This window comes from Balaenoptera physalus (genome assembly GCF_965194825.1).
Source record: "Balaenoptera physalus genome assembly, chromosome: 11".
Classification (NCBI taxonomy): domain Eukaryota; kingdom Metazoa; phylum Chordata; class Mammalia; order Artiodactyla; family Balaenopteridae; genus Balaenoptera; species Balaenoptera physalus.
In genome coordinates, this window is record NC_138896.1 from 78,869,770 (window position 1) to 78,892,610 (window position 22,841).

At 36.8% G+C, this 22,841-nt stretch overlaps 1 protein-coding gene across 6 annotated transcripts in view; it reads left to right on the forward strand.

Annotated features, from left to right (window-relative positions):
* The first annotated feature begins 2,976 nt into the window (after positions 1-2,976).
* The window catches only part of APPL1 (adaptor protein, phosphotyrosine interacting with PH domain and leucine zipper 1), a 36,387-nt gene continuing 16,522 nt past the window's right edge, over positions 2,977-22,841 (forward strand). For 3 of the 6 annotated variants that reach the window (XR_014250555.1, XM_082412218.1, XM_082412221.1), the window contains exons 1-12: positions 2,996-3,189; positions 8,291-8,389; positions 9,647-9,706; positions 10,483-10,554; positions 12,818-12,905; positions 14,691-14,732; positions 15,291-15,349; positions 18,137-18,283; positions 19,181-19,263; positions 20,001-20,159; positions 20,856-21,044; positions 22,532-22,574. Coding sequence is in view for 5 of the 6 variants with exons in the window: in XM_082412218.1 (XP_082268344.1) it covers positions 3,136-3,189; positions 8,291-8,389; positions 9,647-9,706; positions 10,483-10,554; positions 12,818-12,905; positions 14,691-14,732; positions 15,291-15,349; positions 18,137-18,283; positions 19,181-19,263; positions 20,001-20,159; positions 20,856-21,044; positions 22,532-22,574 (1,095 nt within the window). In the remaining variant the exon portion in view is untranslated. Of the gene's footprint in view, positions 3,190-8,290; positions 8,390-9,646; positions 9,707-10,482; positions 10,555-12,817; positions 12,906-14,690; positions 14,733-15,290; positions 15,350-18,136; positions 18,284-19,180; positions 19,264-20,000; positions 20,160-20,855; positions 21,045-22,531; positions 22,575-22,841 lie in introns of all 6 variants that reach the window. The other 3 variants (XM_082412219.1, XM_082412222.1, XM_082412220.1) reach the window with 3 other exon arrangements.

A 22,841-nucleotide genomic window follows, 5' to 3' on the forward strand; every position in this document is an offset into this window, starting at 1 on the left:
CTACTCGACCACTGGTTCAAATGTTTTAGAGTCGATGGAATGACTCAGGTTCCCAAAATATCAATTAATATACTCATTTCTTGAATTTGGTTCATCTCAGCTGAATGCTAAGAAAACAGCTGAATTATCTGTTAAAGTGAGTCTCATTAAGGAGTGATTTATTAGGTAACATCTAGAATTATTTGCATTATATATTATACTCTCAAAACGAGCATGAATTACCCCAGAATTTCAGATTGATGGAGTCTTTCAGGGGATGTTTGTAAGTGGGAAGATTCCCAAGCTCTTTAGGTGATTCTGGAAATGGTGCTCCTCTCACCATCCTCAGCTGGAACCAAAGACGCTTTCCTAAATATTTACTTGACCCTTTAAATTTTCTAAAATACAAGGTTATTTGGTAAAGGGAAATGGTTATTTTCCATTTTGGATAGAGTTTTTCAACATGTGGTTTGAGGATGACCTGCTTTGGATTCACCTGGGAGATTCCCTGTCCTACCTCTGACCTACGGCATCAGAATCTTCAGCTGGGCTCAGTAATCTGTATTCTAACAACCTCCCCCAGATGACTTTCATGTGTGCATAAGTTTGGTAACCACTAACCTAAGGGGATAATTTTAAAAGGTAAAGCACAAGTGTCATTTGGGTTGTTGGACTCTTTCCTATTATATACCGCAGACCAGAACTTCAAGAGGTATCACGTAAAAACTTAATTATAAGAAGATCAAATATAATTTTAGGAGACTAATAATTAACAAATCTACTTACAAGACTCTATGTCTTTTTGTTGTAAATTATACTGTGAAACGTCTCAATGAATTCTTTGGTGGATGTCGTTTAATCCTGCCTTGCCTTCCATAAAATTAACCTGCTGGCCAGTTTTTACTATGCTACCCACTATAAGTCTCCAGTAACCCTTGAGGCGTTCTCTGAACAAGCCTCATTTCCTGTATAAAAGGAACCGAGTTTGGTCAACTGTACAGAACTTAGGCTGATTAAACTTAAACTGGTTATCAAAGGAGACTGCAATTCTGCAGTTTTAGAGGTGTTTTAAAATAGGAAATACAATCATTTTTCTGGTTGAGCAGAGTGAACAGTAGCCTAAAGCTAGAGGATCCAAATGGAAAGCCTTTCAAGATTCTTTCTAGCTTTATAATTTGACTAAACTGCCTCTCCACCCAATTGAACATCCACCTGTTTTTGTTTGCTTTGTTTTTTAATCAGCTGAGCCTGGCAAGAACTCCTTGCCTCTCTCTGATAATATAATAGCCTCTTGAGAATCCTTGCACAGTTTAGGTGCACATAACATACAAAAAAGGAAACCATTTAACTTGATGATAATACCCCACCCAGATAATTCAGATACCTAAGATAATTTTTCATTGGAATTATTTAGTTTGGCCAAGTTAACTGGCCTAACCCCTTCAGTTGCACCATGTAATAACTCTTCTTCACTGTTTTCACTTGTCACTTACTCCTGATTCTTATCAATTGTCACTAACTTTCTTCTTCTTCACTTATAATCTGATTACAGTTCAACCAAGAATGTTACTTACCCTGAAAGTCTTCCTTCTTTAGAGCCAGGTTGCATGCCACTGTGCTGATAGACAAGAAATGTTGAAGGCCAGAGTTGTATTGCTGAGATCTGTATGATGCCGGGTACATCCAAGCAGCTGGGAAGCAGTAATCCTGTAAGAACTGACTCCAAACCACCTTTCAAAAACTAAAGATCTCTTCTACCGGGTGACTAGTTGATAAACAATCTAAGGGGAGAGCTCTTATTGAAAGTTTATTGAAATCTAAGGATTATTCTGTGAAACTGTACTGCAAGTCTACCTGGTAAAACTTTAAAAACTTGATTCTATTTTTCCTTCAAGAGATCATGGTAAAATCTAGTATTTGAGTTTAAAATAAGTAACTTCCATTCCGGTTACTGTATTTGGATTTGTTCCACTGTACCTGTATTTATTCCAATTTATCTGTGGAATTGGGCAACTAATAATCTTTATTCAGCATTTCTTATATTTCTTGAATGAAAATGGGATGGATTGGTGGGATTAATGGCTAGATATTTAGAAGACACTAGTGATTCTGCCATTTTCTCTGTATAATGATTCTTCTCTAAGGAATGTGGACATATAGAGATGGACAAAAGAGGCAGAAGTTCTAATCCAGACCGAGTTCTAGAAGTAGAGCTTCACTTTTCTTTCCTGTAAAAAAAGTTAGAGGCTGAAAAAGCTATTTAAAGATTCTTCCAAAACTTTAACAGAAATGCTGATCAGTTACCAGCATAATAAATCAGTGCACCCTGACTTTAAAAAGACGTTTTGTGATTTATAGGAAATATGGAAGTCTGAATTGTGGCGTGTCAGTCTCTCAAGGCCAGGTAAGAACTGACGAATTGGCAGCGAAGTCATGTTTTTAACTGAATATACTGATATGCAAGTGCTCAGAAAAAAAAATCTTTCGGAGTCTACTGTCCACGAATTTACCAGAAAGCCAAGTTAACGACACAACTGATCACTCAGATCTGAGTTAGCCAGCACCATTTTGCTGGAGAGGGGAAACTGGACGCTTCAGGCAGGGTTGGGAAGGTTATAATTTGAGGAAACTAAAGAAGGCGCCAGCAGGGAGGTCTCCTTCATGGTCTCTGACGAAAAATGTTGCGGGAGTAGTCAAACCGCCCCGAATTCTCCAGTGCTGTCCTCACTCGAGGCTCTGGTTCCAGAAGACGCACGTCTTGCTAGGGGAAAACGGTCCCCTACGATTTACAACCAAACGCGCGGGAGCAGGGCTGGTGTTGGAGGTGCGCAGTAAGAGTCGCCTCCGCCGCCTCGGAGGCCCAAACTCGCGGGCAAGCCCAGAGCAGTGAAGGAACCTCCGGGCCAGCCCCGTCGCGGTGACGGGCGTCGCCGCGAGCCAATGGGCGCGCCGCGAGGCGGGGCAGGCAGGCCAAGGGGGCGGGATTTCCCGCGCGGCAGCGCGGCCCCTTGGCTCCTGGCGAGAGCGGCAGACCCATCGAGAGAGGGCGGCAGACCCATCGAGAGAGGGCGGGTCGGGGTCAGCTGCTGCAGGCGGGCGGGCGCGGGAGCTGTGGGCGGCCGCCGCATATTTTGCTGCCGCCCTACCTCCGCCACGATGCCGGGGATCGACAAGCTGCCCATCGAGGAGACGCTGGAGGACAGCCCGCAGGTGAGGCGCGGGCGGCGGCGGGCTGCGAGGGAAGGAGCGGGGCTGGCCGACCCCAGGCCTGGCGCCGCCGCGGCCGCAGGTGCCAGCCCTGGCCTAGGTGGGCTCCGCCCCCAGTGCCCCCGCCGGTAGCGGGCGGCGCCCCGAGCCGCGGAGGCCGGGCCGCCCTCCCGAGGCCCGCGTGGGCCTGCGCCGCTGGGCCGAGAGCCGCGTGCGGGGTCTGGGACGTCGGCGGGCTGCAACCGAGCCGCGGCCGCCTTGGCTTGTGGGCCCGGCGGTCACGTACGCGCGCGGGGCTCCCTTGTATTTGACAAAAGATGCTTTATAATCGCCGTGATGTGAGGTGGTAAATCCCGAACCTGGAATTTTCTCTTCGAAAACCTCTTCGGAGAAAATGCAGAAGGAGAAAAGACCCGTAGACTTAATGATTTCGACCACGCTAGGGAAGGAAATGGATAGTTTTTGGGGGGGAGATGCTGAAAGACTGTTGATATGCCCGTGCGGAGAGTCCTCGGCGAAGCCCGTCAAGGGTCCCAGAGCCTCCCGGCCGAGTGTCGTGGCCGTGAGTGTAGCCGCTGTCACTCGGGCCACGCACGCCGAGTGGAGGACGGCGCCTTCGCGGCTCCACGACTGCTGCGCCCTCGTTGCAGACTTGGCTCTAATAAACTCATCAAAATAAAAGCCCTGTGTTTTGTGCGTTGGGGATGATGCTAGTGTGGTTGCTCTAGCTTAAGATAGTCTAGGGAAACGTAACCATTACTGATGTTTTCAGTAGTGAAGAATGAAATGAGCGATGTTAAAACCACGTTGGTAGGCGCTGTAACTTGGGTTGAGAAACTTCATCCCTAGGCCTGTCTCTTACACAATAAGGGATTTAAGACGGTGTTGCTGGTTGGCTACCACTTAGAATGAAGAAAATTTTCTGAAATGTTGTTCATTTAGAACTACAACTGCACATATTTCACGTGTCTTGACGGTTTAATATGACTCCAAAAGAACAGGAGGGAGGGCCTGGATCCCCCTTTCCTGTATGATATGTCTGCCATGGATGTGGTGCCAATTTTGATTGCCAAGTTGAAGTTGGGCTCTGATTGTGGAATTGATTTGTTTTTCTTCACGCTGAAAGTTATCTTCATAGGCCAGTTGCCTGCTGGTAATGTACTCTTATCAGCCTATATTGACACAAAGAGAAACTGACTTCTTGGCTTATTTTGACTGCCAGAATAGCCAGTTCAAATGCTTAACGATTTCTGTAGTATAAAGTTATAGGCTACATTTGTTTCAGATGTTTAGCAAAAATTTTGTGGGATGTATTGGTCAGGTGTACTTTTGTCATTTTACTTTTTTATTTTATAAGACTCAACAGGTGCCTTACCTTTCTTTTCATACCTGGGCTCGCTTTTATAGCTCATAAAGACTACACACTGCTCAGAATGGGATACACAGTGCCCTAGCCATGACTTAGGAGGGTATAATCTCTTGACTCATCTAATTTCTTGAACTTTTCACACAATTAGTTTACAACTTGAGCTTCTTTTTTTACAAGCATGTGCTGTATTAGTATTAGTTTTATGGTAATTTTTAATGAAATAGCCACGTTGATAGTCTTTCAATTTCTAGAAGTAGTAAATTTGAACTAGTTAATGTTTACTTGGGAAAATTAATTGGGACAACTGGGATTTAGAAAGGTAAGACACTGGGAAGCAATTCTTGGGGAAAAACTGTGGCAAGATGGAAAGCCCTGGATTGGGGATTCAGGATATAAAGGGTTTTAGTCATTACTGCTGCTTAGTACCTTCTACCTTAGGGCAAGTCACTTAACTTCTCTGAACTTCAGCTGTTATAGATAGTGAATGTTTTAATTTTTGTACTTGATTATAAAAATAATAGTTTGCTTCAGAAAAATTGGAAGATACAGAAAGCACAGTTACCTGTCGTGCGCCCAGCAGCAATCTCTGTTAACAGTTTGCTTTCTTTTTTCTAGTTTTTTTTCTCTTACACCTTCTAATGTGATTGAGATTATATTGTGCATAACGATTTTTATTTGGCTTTAACTACACATTGTAGCTTAAGTACCTTCACACATTATTACATACTGAATAAAAAATTTAAAGGTTGCACATTTCCTTGACTCACTTAATATAGCTGTCCTGTTGTTGGACTTTTAGAGTTTTTCCCAAGTTTTGCTTTTATATGTAGTTCTAAGATTAATGCTTTTGGGCATCAATTTTTGTTCTCATCTGGACTATTTATCTAGGATAGAGTCCAAGAAGTTGAGTAACAAAGAGGAGGAAAACTTCTAAAGCTCCTGATAGAGATGTTTTTATTAGATTATTTGATCCTAGTCAAAAATGGCCTGCCAGTTGCTATGTAAAAAAGTTAGAGCCTGGGAGTCATGAAAGACTACCCTGAATTACAATTATCCTTTTTTAGTTTTAATTTAAAGTAACAAAGTATTAAAATAGGGGTATATTTGCAAGTCCAAATCCAGCTGATTGCACATAAACATCTTTAGAATTATCTTGCACAAACCATACCATTCTGCAAAAGATACCATCTGTTGAAGTAGGAAATCTTAAGACTATACTAGATGCCTTATCAACGCTTATATATTGTTTTGAAAATCAGAAACAAAATTAAACTTTCTATTTAGTAAGAAAAGATATGATCTTTAAAAAAATAATTGATTTTATATGTGGATAAAAGTCTTATTAATGATCCATCTAAGCTAGAACTGTGAAGGCAAACTCCAGTCCCAAATGGAGGTTTTTCTCTTTGGCAGAATATGAAATACTCAAAGATTATGAGATGTACTTTTTTTAAATTCACATTTTGACATCTCTTATATTGAGATGCCCCTTACAGTTGATGTTGTTTTACTTGTAATTGCCTGCAAATGTACACACTTGGTTACTTCTCCTAGTGACATGACTGGCCAAGTGCAGCCTTTTAATGTTCAGCCAACAAATCAATTCACAACCACTTGAAGGATTATCAGTCTTGTTTTTTGTCGAAAATATTTCTTTGACAGCTAGTAAGATGAAGCAAGTGCTGCCATCAAAACTTGCTGACTGGGTGTCAATAATTTGGAAGAAAATATTGGAGATAAAAGTGGAGCACTTCTGAGAAATATTTGTCACCTGCTCGTGGCACAGAATAATATTGGATGTGAAAACATGGCTAGCGGTGTCTCTTATGTCAAGAAATTACGCACAAGAGTTGAAATTTTCGGGTTATATTAAATTTGTGCAACTTGTGTTTTCTTTTTTGTGTTTATATGAGAGTTATATAAAAAATTCTGTCAAAGATCTGTTTCCATAAATATAAAGTAAAAACTTCAAGACATTAGAAAACCTGAATTCATAGCTTAATTGCCAGCATTGTTTTGTTTGTGACAGTAGTATATTAAACTGGCGCAGCTCACAGTGGATGCCGTCATAGATTCAATGAAATGGTACCATATTGATTGCATTTTTGTAAGCTGCTAACTTTAAACAGTCATTATACAGTGTTGAACTCGATCTTATTAGCTTTACATAAGGAAGCTGTTTCAACCCTGTTTGAGGCTAAGAACATCTTTTTAATTTAAGTCCACTACACATTTTTGCATAAATGTGTTATTCCTTGAATTAGAATGCTAATTTTTGAAGAAAAAAAAAAACTAAGTGGCAGACTTTTCTTAAGAATGGCACTAGCGAAACAAGATTTCATAATGCTTTCTTTTTTACATCTTAAAATAGCACTTGGGGAATGGCAGTAGGGCACTAGGGCTAAAAAATAAAAAGATTCTGCCAGATCTAAATTTCTGGGGCATGGGGAAGTAGAGGACTGAGATAACTTGGACTTCATATACTGGCATAATGATTTTGCACTGCTTTTTAAAACAACCATAGTGACTTAGCTTTCTCTTCTGAAAATAGGAAGCTAAGGAATAAGTTGATTTTTAGAAACCAACTTCTAAGGCTGAGGTATAAATTAACTATTTGTAGAATAAAAGTACAAGGTCATCTTTTAGATTTTAAGCTGTAGTTATCTCAATAATTGTTGGAATTTAATTTTTACCCTGCCTTTGGGATATAAAAAGGTGAACATACTTTGCCTTTATGCTGAGTTTCCTTATCTCTGATCCGTTTTATTGAGTCTTAACATTTACTGACTGACAAGTTTTTACTCTTAAAGTGAAGGTAATTTTTACATGCTCGTGCTTATTGTGGGGGAAAAAAAAGCCTAACAATATAGAAATGTATAAAGAAGAAGAAAAATGATTCCAAATTCTGCACTCAGAAAAAACCTAGTTAGCATTTTACAGGCCATGTTGGGGAGGGGAAGGGGTACTATGGTGTTATTTTGGATTATGATGGGGAGGGATTTGGCACTACTAGAAGAGACTATGGAAAAAGAGAAATAATCAGGGACTTCCCTGGTGGCGCAGTGGTTAAGAATCCGCCTACCAATGCATGGGACACGGGTTCAATCCCTGGTCTGGGAATATCCCACATGCCGCGGAGCAACTAAGCCTGTGCGCCACAACTGCTGAGCCCACGTGCCGCAACTACTGAAGCCCACGCACCTAGAGCCTGTGCTCCGCAACAAGAGAAGCCACTGCAACGAGAAGCCCATGCACCGCAACGAAGAGTAGTCCCTGCTTGCTGCAACTAGAGAAAGCCCCTGTGTAGCAATGAAGACCCAACACAGCCAAAAAAAAAAGAGAGAGGGAGAGAGAGAGGGAAATAATCGTACTAAGTTATCCTGAAAAAAGATATTTAAAATATTTATACATGGAATACTGTTAATATAGTCTTGACTGATTCTGTAGATTTGTTCTTAGTTTAATTACAGACTTTTTAATTCATAAAAATATACCTTTGTTGTTCCTTCTAAGGTTTGTGTAACATAGTTGGAAAATCTATCTGTTTTAATGAAGTGAAATTTAGAATAAAGAACTCCAGCATCTTGGCATTACTATCAAAAGAGAGAAAACAGATCAAAACTCAGAATTGTTAGAGTTCTAATATTCTGTGATTTTTCCATCTTTTAGGAAAAAAAGATTTCTGCTTGATTTATATAATGGTTAACATAAACTTACTGCTTTTATTTTATACAGACAAGGTCTTTACTGGGTGTATTTGAAGAAGATGCTACAGCTATTTCCAACTATATGAACCAGTTGTATCAAGCTATGCATCGGATTTATGATGCACAGGTAAAGAACTAAAGGCTGACTCAGTGCATTTATAAAATAAATCTTTAAGCCCATGAGGACAGAGATAGTGTCTGTCTTATTTACTGGTGCCTAGCCCTGTCCAGGGTGCATAGTAATAAACATTTGTTGAATGGATGAATGAACATTAAGTATTTTGTATTACAGAGCTTACATTTCAATTACTAGTGTATAGTTTGTAGCACTACAAAAGTGATGAAGATTGAAGCACCTGCTCCTTTTCCCCAAACACAGTAAAGACTTTCTTAGTGAAACTCATTGATAGTGATCTTTGCGTAAGATTTGACTGAAAACCCTGTATTGTCACCAGTATTTTCCCTAATCATGCTTTTAATCTTATGGGATACTTCCCCTTTTTGAGCAGAGGATTTGAAAGTAGCTAGCCTCTATCTAGTTAGAAAGTAATAAAGATTAGATATAGCTCTGGGGTACTAGGAGATGAATTTTAAAAGGATGTGACTAGATTTTTTGGTTGAACAGGCATAAGATTTGAGGCTTTGTTTATGTAACTTAATTATAAGCCTTAACAGCAACCTGGGTTCTATGATAAACTCTCTTTGGGATTAATTAAGTGTACAAGTTTCTTTTTTGCCCCTTCTCAATTTCTCTTCTTTCTGGACTCAAATTTTCATTATGTACTTTAAAGTTACTGTGATAGTTACTTATTTATTTTTCTTAATGATAGGTCGCTCAAGAATTTGATTTCTGACCACACAGATTAATATGTAAAAGAAACATTACATATGTTATTATATTCATCACTGAAAAAAAACCTTTAAATTAAAAAACGTATTTCCTTCATATGGCTACATTGCTATATGGTATGACTAGGTCATATGGTTGTATGTTATTTTGGTTGTATGTTATTAAATGCTTATCATGGTCTAGTATCAGCATCTAGAGAGAGGGATAATAGACTCTCTGAAGATTCTGGATAACATTGTGTGCAGTTTACTTCTAGTTTTAAAGCTTTAACTATTCATTTTTATTAGCTAAAAAGAAAAGGCACACACCTGGAACACTGCTGAATTCCTTGACGGTGTCTGTTTCGTGGTTTGAGTTTCCCTTTAAAGTGTTTAGTGGTAGTTCCCTTTCCAATGGCTTAATGAGGGGATTTGAGAACATGTTGTACAATATTTATGTTAAGTGATAAATAAAAGTGGCGTAGGAATCTTCAGTTAAAACTTTTTTCTTAATCTGTACTACTGTGTTAATTTGAATGCTTATCTTTTCCCGTAGAATGAATTAAGTGCAGCAACACACCTGACTTCAAAACTTTTAAAAGAATATGAAAAACAGGTACTATATATGAAAGTTCTAAAAGTATAATTTAAAATATACAGTGATACAGTATCTGTATAGATAAATAGAATTTCTTATCAATAATTCTAAGCCTTTTGGGATTCACAGAAGGTAATTTTGATATGCCATTGAAATTCCATTATGCACTTACATGTAATTTTAATGATTTAATGTTAGACACAGAGGTTATCTAATTTACCTCTCTATTTTCTTTTTTTTTTTTTTTTTTTTTAGAAATTTCATGTAATGTCTGAAACATTTATATTAACATATTTCCAAACATATTTCCATACAAATACAAATATAAGACTTTTAGAAATTTCATGTAATGTCTGAAACATTTATATTAACATATTTCCATACATATTTCCATACAAATACAAATATAAGATTTTTAGGAACTTCATGTAATGTCTGAAACATTTATATTAACATATTTCCATACAAATATGTCTCTCTATTTTCAAATGAAGAAACTGAGGCTTGCTCAAGGTTACACAGCTGGCTAGTAGAGAAATTGGAGCTAATTTTAAATCTTTGAACTTCTAGTATGGTGTGCATTCCTGTACACCATGTTGATTGGTCACTTAGCAAACATTTTAATTAATGTGTACTACTTACATGAATTACATTATTTTATTAAAACGATGTTTTTAGAGCTTATTCAAAATTTTAGAAGTTTTCTGAAGTTATTTAAAAATTAAAAATTATAATGTCACTCAAAAGACATACAGCATTGGACCTTTACCTCATCTCTGTTTCTCACTTTTCAGCGTTTTCCACTGGGGGGTGATGATGAAGTTATGAGTTCTACTTTGCAACAGTTTTCAAAAGTTATAGATGAGGTAAATGCTTATTTTATTTTGCTTGGATAAGTGATCTTATAATTACTGAAGTTGTTTAGCTTTTATTGGGAAGTTTTATTATTATGATTTTATGAGTATATCTCAATGATAAAAGATTACTATTTAAAGAAGGGCCTTATTTCCAAATCTTGGTGGCTGTCTTGTAAAAACAACACTATCTTTGTCTGATTAAAGCAAATTGTTTTCAAGGAATAAGCATATAGATGTGCTCTCTCTACTTTCATGTACCATTCAACCTTTAATTGTGTAGTTTGATGTAGGCAGGGAGAGAAGAGTTAAGCTGTTAGCCATAGCTGAGCTCTTTATGGTTTCTCTGTTTTTTACAGTGAGCAATATTTTACCATTCAGTTCATTAATCCTTCCTTCCCAAACAACCAATACCAACCCTTAGTTTCTCTACCAGTCAGCAGAACAAATCATGAAGACCTAGAAGCCAAGAGGAAGCAGGGTGGTGAGAAATGTTCGGAGAATCCATCCATAACTATTTTGTACTAGTGCAGTGAAAGCTCTTCTTTTTAGATGAGCCACTAGGTAGTTCTGTCTTTTCTAGTCTCTTAACTGGAAAAGTAGTTTTTTGAAATATTTTAATAACTCATCATAGCAAAATATTGTCACAGGAGATCAATTTAAAGAAATATTTATAGGAAATGGAATTTTTTATTGTGGTAAAATATACATAACATAAAATTTACCATTAATGACATTTCGCACGTTCACAATGTTGTGCAACCACCACTGATGTTCCAGAACATTTTCATCATCATCCCAAAGGAAGCCTATTAGGTGCCTATTAAGTAGTCACTCCCTCCCTCCCCTCAGCTCCTGGCAACCACAAATCTGCCTTCTGTCTGTATGGATTTGCCTGTTTGGGATATTTCATACAAATGTACTCATACGATCTGTGGATTTTTGCGTCTGCTTTCACTTGGCATAATGTTGTCAGGGTTCATTCATGTTGTAGAAAGTATCAGAATTTCATTTTTTGTTTTTGTTTTGTTTTGCTGAATAAAATTCCATTGTATGTATACCACATTTTATTTATCCATTCATTAGTTGACAGACATTTGATTTGGGTTGTTTTCCATCTTTTGGCTAATATGAACAGTGCTGCTGTGAGCATTCATGTACAAGTTTTTTGTTTTTGTTTTTTCAAACACCAGTTTTCAGTTTTTTTGGGTATATACCCAGGAGGGGGAATTGCTGGATCATATAATAATTTTATGTTTAGCTTTTTGAGAAACTGCCAAACTGTTTTCCACAGCTCTTGCACAATTTTACATTTCTGCCAGTAATATAGGAGTGTTCCAATTTCTCTACATCCTTATCAACACTTGTTATTTTCATTAATTTTTTTTGCTATAGCCATCTAAGTGGGTATGAAGTGGAATCTCATTGTAGTTTTGATATGCATTTTCCTGAAGGCTAATGATGTTGAGCATTTTTTCCTATGCTTATTGACCATTTGTATATATTTGAAAAAGTATCTATTCAGACCTTTGCCCATTTAAAAAAAAATTATGTTTATTTTTTCATGTTTATTTTACTTTACATTTTTTGGCCGCGCCTCATGGCTTGTGGGATCCCAGTTCCCCGACCAGGGATTGAACCCGGGCCCTCGGCAGTGAGAGCAAGGGGTCCTAATCACTGGACCACCAGGGAAGTCCCTGCCCATTTTTTAATTGGGTTGTTTTTTAGTACTGAGTTTAAGAGTTCTTTATTCTAAAGAATACAGGTCCCTTATCAGATATGTGATTGGTAAATATTTTCTCCCATTCTGTGGGTTGTCTTTATTTTCTTGATAGTATCCTTTGATGCACAAAAGTTTTCAATCCTGATGAAGTCCAGTTTATATTTTCTTTGGTTGCTTGTGCTTTTGGTGTCATATCTTAGAAACCATTGCTAAATTTAAGGTTATCACATGTTTTCTTCTGAAAGTTTTAAATGGAATTTTTTTGACTGTCACCTAATTATGTGATAACATCACATAATTTTAGGGTTCCCTTATGTAAATGTATCACTACCTTTTTTAACTTTCTGGCCGCACCACTTGGCATGCAGGGTCTTAGTTCCCCAACCAGGGATCGAACCTGTGCCCCCTGCCGTGGAAGCACAGAGTCTTAACCGCTGGACCGCCAGGAAATCCCTATATCAACACCTTTTTACTAGGTTTTGTTCAGTTTCCATAATGCTGGTTGATTGTCTCTTTGTAGTTATTTGGCCTTTTTGGTCTTTCTTTTACCAGCTTAGCTCTTGTCATGCGGTACTTTCAACGCAGCTTGCTGATGCCATGATGTTTCCCATTACCCAGTTTAAAGAAAGAGATCTGAAAGGTATTGAAGTCAAGCTTATGTTTACTTTCATTAGCTGTTGGAAGATCACTGCTTGTAAAATGTGTAATACTCTATACCTTAACCATTTCTGACTGTAGCAAGTGTCACTTTTACTTTAATTAGTTGCTAAACATTTACAGGAGCTCCTGCTAGATGTTAAGCTAGATACTGAGGAGTACTGATATGAATAAGATGTCACATCCCTTGAGAAAGCCCAGAGAAGGAGATGGGTAAACAGATAATTCTGGTACTCCTATAATTAGGGATGAGCAAGGTGCTGTGGGGCCTCAGAGGAGGGTGTCAGAAAGGCTCCCTCACGGATGTGCCATGAGCACTGAGCAAGGAAGAAGAATTTGCCAGGAGAAGAGAGTCATTGTTTTACTGGAGGGACCAGAAAGCACAGAGTTATGGGTAGAAGTGCATGTGTTGTTTTGAGAAATTGAGTGTGGCTGCAATGTTGGATGTGTTGGGGGATGGCGGGAGACAACTCTAGAAATAGATTAGTTGGGACTAGATCATGCTAAAGATGTTGGACTTGAGTTTATAAGCGAAGAGAAGACAATGGAGGTCTTTAAGAAGTATAGCTTTGTTTTTGGAGGATGGATTTGATGCTAGGAGAATGGACTAGGAAGTTGTGAGAGTCCAGTGAGGTGTGACCAGGGCCTGAACTGGGACGGTGGCACAGGAGATGAGGCGTGTTGGTGGGCTGGAGTGGTGGGAGGTAGGGGCTGGTCCATCGAACAACCCATGTCTCAGTAGCTTGTGGTAGCTTTCTTTTTTTCCCCATTTAGGATTATTACGTGATAAAATGAGGGCGTTTATAGACTTGGCTCTGCTTTCTTACAATTTACAATCTCAGACAATCATACAGACTTATTTACAAAGTATGTAGATAGAGTAAAAACATTGTACTAATGTATCAGTGGATGATAAAGTATTTAAATTATACGTGGAATAAAGACAAATGTATTTTAGAGATAGAATTAATATTTGTCTTGGTAATCTTCAAGAATAATCTTTTCCAAGGTCAAGAAACAAGACCTCTTTTCTCAATCTAAGGGGACTGAATATTATAATCTTGTCAATAAAATGTTCCTTTTATCATTCAGTGTTTGAACTTATTAGAGTCAGTATCAAAAAATCAATAAGTTGGATTCTGGTACTAAATCAGAACATTTGTATATCTTAGAATTTGCAGTGTTGTTTTTTTTTTAAATTTACTTATTTTATGACTGCGTTGGGTCTTCGTTGATGTGCGCAGGCTTTCTCTAGTTGCGGTGAGCGGGGGTTACTCTTCGTTGCGGTGCGCAGGCTTCTCTTGTTGCAGAGCACGGGCTCTAGGCGCACGGGCTTCAGTAGTTGTGGTGCATGGGCTCAGTAGCTGTGGCTCGTGGGCTGTAGAGCGCAGGCTCAGTAGTTGTGGCCCACGGGCTTAGTTGCTCCGTGGCATGTGGGATCTTCCCAGACCAGTGCTCGAACCCGTGTCCCCTGCATTGGCAGGCAGATTCTTAACCACTGCGCCCCCAGGGAAGCCCTGCAGTGGTTTTAAAATTTTGTTTTTGGGTCATATTACAATTTGTGGCAAGTACAGTTTCTGGTGGTGTAACTGTTGTTAATGATAGTAAATGTTAGGCTAGTTGAAACAGTAACTTTTTCACTTTGAACGTTGAACTTTGAAATATTTGGAGTTTTAATAGTAGCTTAAATGGCAGTTACTGTTTTCTAAACAAAATTTAAGATAGTTCATAAATGTGCTAAACTGAAATTATTCTTGAACTTTTCCAGAAATATTGACATTAAAGGAAGTGTTTCAGATTGCTAGTAATGGTAAGCTCTGAATACTTTGTACATTTATTTCTTGTAATGATGCATTTCTTTATCAACACAAATTTGTGGCCAGATTTTATGAAATAATTGAAAAAAATGAACCTAATTAAAAGTTTAAGTGAATATTATTTAAGTCGTTGTTATTTAAGTTGCACTATTTATGCTAGAAGAAAGATTTTAAAGGAAGTTAAATCTTGTGGTTTGTTATCTTCATAATACCTAAGAAGGTAGTATATTTTCCCTTCCTTATTTTCCTGTTTATGCCATATTTTCTTTAATGAGCATTTGCTATTTCTGTACTAAAAAATACTTTAAAAAACTTTTAGTGGACTACTGTTTCCTTGGAATTAAATGTTTTTACCAATTTAATAAACAGAAATATACTTTAGGGGGAAATTTGTCTGTGGGGAACATTTGGGTGGAGTGATCACATAGTAGGGAATTCTTATTTTGCTTTAGTACATTTGTTGAAAGATGCACATGTGAAAACCGTTAAAGCACTTATAAGTTTCGCAAAGTACTGTTGTATTTTTGTTAATAGTCATTTCTGTTTTCCAGATCATGATGCTGCAATTAACAGATACAGCAGATTGTCAAAAAAAAGAGAAAATGACAAGGTGTGATACATATTACTCCTTCAGTATCACAATTAACAACTGTTTCATTAGGTGGTCTAGTTTTTCCAGTTTAAAAATGGTAGCCAGCAGTTGCTTTGTATGCTTTGCTGTATTGCCCTTAGTTTATTCTTTCCTTCCAGTTATTTCAAAGCCTTTCTGTTAATTGTTAATTATCAGACAATTAATAATTGTCTTTTTAAACAAAATATTTTTCTGTTGATAGAGTTTTATAAGTAAACATAACTATTCCAAAAATGTAACCAATGCCCAGGTGTAACATTGCCTCCTTTTGCTTTGTATTTTGATAACATTGCATTTGTTTTATATATGTATTCAAAAGTGTGTTCTGATATACAGTGGTTAAAAAGTTGAATTGTTACATACATAATTGAATGAAATTCTGTTTTGAGGACCTCCTCATTTACAGGGTGTATATATATATATATATATATATATATATATTTTTTTTTTTTTTAAATGCTTCTTCAAGGAGTGAAATTCAGAAATATTATACTACATTTGAGGAGAAATGCATTTGAGTAAAGAACAAAGAACAGAGTATTAACAAGTTCATCTAGATGCTCCTTAAGATCATTTCTCTCTCAGTGCCCAGTCCAAGGCTTGATCAGAGTAGGCCTCCACTAGATGTTTGTGAGTGAGGTGGTCTCTGTGCCCAGGAATTGGCGTCTGCAGCCTTGGCTGCAGCTGCTGGTAGGGACACAGTGACCACTTGTGGGAATCCACAGTTGGGTATGATTACTGTGCAATAGCCACTGTGACACAAAAAGGGAATGTTTCTCTCACAAATTCAGTACAAAGATCTGCTTTCACTGATTACTTGATGGTGCAAATATTTATAAAATACATACATTTTTAGATCTATATTACTTTGTTACTTTGCCATAGAGAAGCAGTTAAAGGCTCTAAGTATGAATTTTGTATTATTTTACGTTGCCTCTGGCTGTTCCAGGTATTTTTAAAAACATTCTTCCACTAATTCAATTTATTTGAAAAATTTATTGAGCACCTACTATATGTTGGGTACTATGGGGGAACAATGTGAATAGGCTCCACCTCTGCCCTCAAGGAGTGGATAATCCACATCTATCAAAGGCTTCCTGTATGAAGGCATGCGACTAGAGCAGCTGCCAGAATACAAGGATGAAGAGAACACATGAATTAACACTGAGTTAAGTGCAGTAAAAACAAAATGCTGGGAGAGCAGAGAGAGGACAGTATATCTTTGATTGGTAAGTTGGGAAAGGTTACACTTTAAGGAGGTGCCATTTGCATTGAAGCTGAGCAGATGTCAGTGGTTTGGGATTGGGGGAGAGGGCATTTCTGGAAGAAAAACGGCCTTTGCAGAAGCACATGGAAGAGTCTGGAGAGTGTAAAGGTTAAGAGCACTGGCTCTGGAATCAGACTGGTTGGGAACTAATATCAGCTGTGCCGCTTATTTTCCTGAGGTCAAATAAGCTGGTTTGGTTTGGTTACACTGGTTACTTAATTTCTCTCTCAAAAAAACTCAGTAGTTGTGAAGAGGAAGGAGAATGCATGCCGGGTACCTGGCTTATAGATTTTATTATTTCTAGCAATAATTATGATAATGGAAAGATAATCATAATCATTTCAGTGTGTCTGGAGCATAGGATGTATTTGGGGGAGGTATGGCCAAACGACAAGAAAGAGGTAGTTTGGGGCCAGGTTACTCTGTTAATGACTAAAATGTATGTTAGTGGGAGTGGGCAGCCACCAAAGGATTTTAAGTAAATGAGTGACACCATGCAATTGTGATAACAGAATGAAAATATTAGTGGAAATATGAAGGGGACAAGACTAGAGGGAATCCAATGAAAAGGTATTGGAATAGTTGGCAAAGATATTAGGAGAGTCTCAGCTAAGGTTGTTATTGAAAGTGGAGAGGAGGGAATACTTTTGGAAGATACTTCACAAGTAGAATTGACAAGACTTATGGTAGGAGGAGGAATAAAAAATGAGTCCCAAAATTCTTGGTTGATGGGATGGATCTAGGAAAAGTTAAGAGAGCTAAGAAAGTAGAGGAGCAGGTTTTGTGAGGAGGATACTGTCTTCAGTTTTGTACATTTCCAGCACATTCACACATACACGCACACATTCACGCATAAAGGACCCATCTGGAGAACTGCTTCCTCTGACAACTGGGAGAGTGAGGGGCAGGAGATAAAACTTCGGGAGTCATTGGTGTATTAGAATATTCTTGGTACTTGCTTTGGTATTCTATGGAAAGCAGGAAAAGAGAAGAGACAGTGTATGTTACGTAACAGGTGCTCAATAAATATTTGTTGTCTGAACACAAGAACTCAAGGGACATAGTTTAAGTGTGGGTGAAGGAAAACAAGTACAAGAAAAGGGGAGCAGTAGGGAGAGAACCAGAGAACTAGGAGGCAAGTGGTATGCTGTGAACTGAAAAAGGTCAAAGATTAATGGCTAAGCTAATACCAGACTGTTGTCTGCTTTTCCTCCATGTGGTAGACCTTATCTGCCATGCTTAGTTCAGTTACTATACCATTCATAGCTATGTGTAGGATGCTGCTTTTAATGTGCATTTTAAAAAATAAAGTGGTTGGTAGTAAAACAGGAAAACTATCTTAGCCAATATTCTGCAGGATTTCTATCTCAGAAAATAAGAAAGCTATGTACAATTGTTGGTGATGCACCTTTTTCCTTGGGTAGTCTCTTCCCCTCAGCCACTACTAAAGATAATTCAAAATTAAATAAATAATAGTATTTTTAATCTTTCACTCAAAGGTGAAGTATGAAGTAACAGAAGATGTCTACACTTCCAGAAAAAAACAACACCAGACCATGATGCATTATTTTTGTGCATTAAATACTCTTCAGTACAAAAAGAAAATAGCATTGTTAGAACCTCTACTTGGGTACATGCAAGCTCAGGTGAATATTGTACTGTGTTTTGGATTATAACTGTCTTAAGAACTTTATATTAAGTTTGATTTTTATGTTAAATGTAAGGATATGACAAACTAAGGTCAAATACTCATTTGTGTCTGTGATTTTAAAGCATTTTTTAAAATGTCAGAGGGCTATTTTAAGGAAGTTAGAAGGGTTTTCCTAGCAAATGAAGATTTCAAATATTTTAGGGTAAATGAAACCACTTACCTTGTATTTAGACCTTGCCCATCACAGTTGGGGACAGGGAACAGAAAGATAAATGAATTCCAAAGCTACTCCTATTGCTCAAGCTTCCACTCGCTCTTGCTTCATAATAGATCTGAAAGAGAATGGACATGTTTGAGCTTGTCTCATGTTCCTGGCATACTTTCTGAGTTAAAATTAATGGATGAACTCCAAAGTATTCCAAGAGTTGTACATCAGGAAGGAGGCTAGAAAATTAAATTTGGGTAACATAAGATGAAATAGCAGTCCCCTAAAAGCAAGAGTTTAAAGAAATTTGAATATTCCTTTGAATATGAGTACTTATTATTCCTCAGATATAAAACTTATCTTTGTAGTAAACATGAAATAGTTTATCCATATGACTTACTTGAAATGTTTTAAAATATATTTTCCAATTTTAAAACCTTGCTTAACTATATGCATGTGTTAATATATAAGATGATGCACAGTGAAATTTAAGTGTAGTTTCTTCAGTGGCTCTATGCCCAGTAGAAATCATTGTAAACTACAACCTATTTTTACACAAATGGAAATAATCCTTTGTTTTTTACTTAACTATGTATCTTGGTGATTGTTTATATGATTCACTCTAAGTATTTTGTGTGTATGTGCTTCTGTTGTTCAACCTCCCATTCCCACACCCTCTTGCCCCAGATAAGTTTCTTTAAGATGGGTTCTGAAAATCTCAATGACCAACTAGAAGAATTCTTAACTAATATTGGAACAAGTGTACAGAAGTAAGTATTTTCTTCCTTAAAATTGAAAATGAAGTTATGAGAATGATAAGTTAACAGCTAAATACCATAATCTAAAAATATTTACCACTTAATTTCTGAGGGGCTATTTTCCCTGCCGTGAGAGTGTTTCTCGAGTGGCTCGTGGATGCTTCTTGGTTTTCTCACCATCTTTTCCACAGAATTTGAACTCTGAATTTCATAACAGTGTCAAATCTGATGGTATTTTATTGATTGTAGACTAGGTTTTATGTCTGAATACAACAGACACATAATAGTAATTATCCATAAGTGAATTAGCTTCACAGTTATCTGAATTGTAGGGGATGGATGGGAGAGTACTAAATAAATCTTGCTTTGCAAGCCATGAGAGATTAAAGAGACAGAGAAAGTAGTTCTAATCAGGTTCAGAGTCTGAGCAGTGATGTGGTTAATCTGCGATATGGAGGGAGATGAAAATGATTATTGTTTTAAAGGCACAGGACAGAGCAGTTGGAAAATTCCTCCAAAGTATGAGTCATTCAGTGTGGCTTCATTAGTTTTGGAATTTGGTATTGTTCCCAAATATCTAAGTTTCAAATAAAACGTAAAGCTGCTTTATAACACGCCACTTTAACCACCCATGCCACTGCTGTTCTCTTTAGGAAAATATATACAGAACAAATACACAGATAAATAAAATTGGTAAGGAGTTCTTTGTCTGTTGTAGTTGGTAGTAAATAATCTGTTCCCTCTGTTAGTGTTCGCAGGGAAATGGACAGTGATGTAGAGACCATGCAGCAGACAATAGAGGATTTGGAAGTAGCCAGTGACCCCTTGTATGTGCCTGACCCAGATCCCACAAAATTTCCTGTTAATCGAAACTTAACCCGAAAGGCTGGATACCTTAATGCTAGGAAGTAAGAAAACTATTGTTATTTTCATATATTGTGTATCAATTAAGGTAATAGCAAGTGAATATAATAAATGATATCTCCAAACTGTTTTGATTTTACTAAATGTTGAATCTTTTTACTAATACCACTATTAGTATTTATGCCAATTTTTTGACAGATGAGGTACATGAATAATTTTCAAAAGTAAAATTCTATTTAGATATTTATCAAATGATTTAGAATTATTTTAAAAAGTGAAACTAATTTGAGTTTAAATAAATCTAGCATGACATGTGAATGTGTTTAAATATCATTATCGTACTTTAAAATATATGTAATTACACCATCAAGTCAAATTGTAGTTTTTACCTGAAGATAGGATAAAGCAAGTTAACCCTAGCAGTAAAATAAATTATTTTGTTTTGAATTTATTCCCTTGAAATACAGTTGGACTGTATTTTATGGAGCATCATAACAGCTGTAATTTGATCATTTCCAGCCTTGTTTTGGAAATATATACATGCACAATCACACAAGTGGGTCAGTTTATGTGACTTTATTTGAGAGACTGAAAACCTGATGTTTTGTATTTTCTAGGCACCTTGGTGCCTTTTTGCAAGGTGGTTCTTTGTGATGTGCTTTATCTTTATCTTGTGTCTGGCTGATGATGGGATTTTAGGTGTGTTGTTATTAAAGAGTGAATGTACTTTCTTCATTTAGTAAAACAGGCTTGGTGTCATCTACCTGGGACAGACAGTTTTACTTCACACAGGGTGGAAACCTAATGAGTCAGGCCCGTGGGGACGTAGCAGGAGGCCTGGCCATGGACATAGACAACTGTTCAGTAATGGCTGTGGACTGTGAAGACAGGCGATACTGTTTTCAGATCACTTCTTTTGATGGCAAAAAGTTAGTATTTTTCCCTACTATTAAAAAAAAATCTGTCATATTTTAAATACTGAAATGTAGGATAATTCCTTTTCACTTGGACATTGTATACATATTTTAGAATGATTATGTATTAAGATAATTTTCTTTTTAATCTTGTAGAAATTAGTTGAATTTTCCTTTTTGACTTAAATAAATGATGTCTTAATATTTTGAGGTTGTCAAAGCAAGTTTATGTGGTAAAGACCTGGGATTTCATGTTAAGAGACTGGTCACTGAAAATCCAGCATGGTATGGGGAAGGCAGCACAAGTTAGTGGAAAGAGCTCCAACCTTGGGGTCAGAAAGTTCAAATTCTGGATCCACTACCTACTTTGTAGTGTTAGACAAGTTACCTGACCTCTCTGAGCTTCATTTTTCTACCTGTAAAATGGAGGTGGGGGGGGTCCTTCATTTCTATTTTGTGAATTGTTATGTAGAATAGAAATCTAACATATGTAATGTGCCTAGCATGTAGTAGGTGCTAATAATAATATTTTTAAATGTTAATCAAATATTTCTGATCAAATTAATTATTTAGGCCATTACTGTTTATGTGCCATTTTTTAAACTTCTATTACCTTTGCATTAAACAAGAATCCCATAGAGCAGCTCTTAAAACAAATTTTTGAGAAGCACAGAAAAATACAAAAAGGAGTATGAAAAAAAGCTATAATCTCATTAACCAGAAGCAATAATTAACTTTTTGGTCATTGCCTTACAGTTTTTATTTTTTATTCTAAGTACATTTTTAAAATAGTTGAGGAAATACTGAATGTTTATTTCATATTCCTTCTATAAACATACAATGAATGTCAATTACTGTGTCATTTATCACACTGGATGTTGGGAGTCCCTTTGTTCATTTGTGAAAATTACCAAATTGTTAACGTTACTGAATGTATTTACATTTTTGTATTTCCAGTTTTTTGCTAATGCTTAACATGATTTCCCATTTCACATTCCTGGTGTGATTCAAAATTAGTGTAAAAAATTTTTTTCTAACTCTTAAAATATTAACATCTATAGAAAAGCTACATATCCCTATGTTAGTGATTAATATATTGAAAAGTTTTACTTAACTATATTCAAGGAAAAATAATAAATAATGAAGTAAAATTAGTATTTTCTATTACGACCACTGATTTATATTTGAAATATATATATTAAGTGTCAGAAAGTTGAAATGCATTGTCTTAGTGTCAATGTACCTTTGTTATAGGCTGCCTTCTGAAAACCAGCACATTTCTTTTTTGTTACATCTTGGCATAGATAGACAAAGTCAAGAGTTGTTAAAATCTGAGTCCTGATACCTCTGACAGTCTCCTTTCCTTAAGATACTGGTTGGTTATGTGTTTTCTGTTTGTTTGTTTCATACTGATGTGTATCTTTAAAGATAAAAATTTCTCACTCATGTTAAAAGTACTTTAGAAAAAAGTTGACTGTCAAACTTTTTCTCTATTTTTTCAGGTCTTCAATTTTGCAAGCAGAGAGTAAAAAAGACCATGAAGAGGTAAAATTTTATCTACTTAATTTCTTCAGCATCATCTTAAGATATTTTTCTGATGACAAAACATATTGATGTGTTCATTATAGAAATTTGGAAAATCCTAGTTAATTACAAATCTTTTTCATAAAAGTCTACTGTTCTCAAGCAACATTCTTAAGTTTCACATGGAATTTTACAACTGGACCTATAAGGAGAGACCTTAGAGATCCCATCTCTTGCTGTCTTTTTAAAAGCTCAAATTCAGAAATGACCTTGTGACTGCTGCTTTCT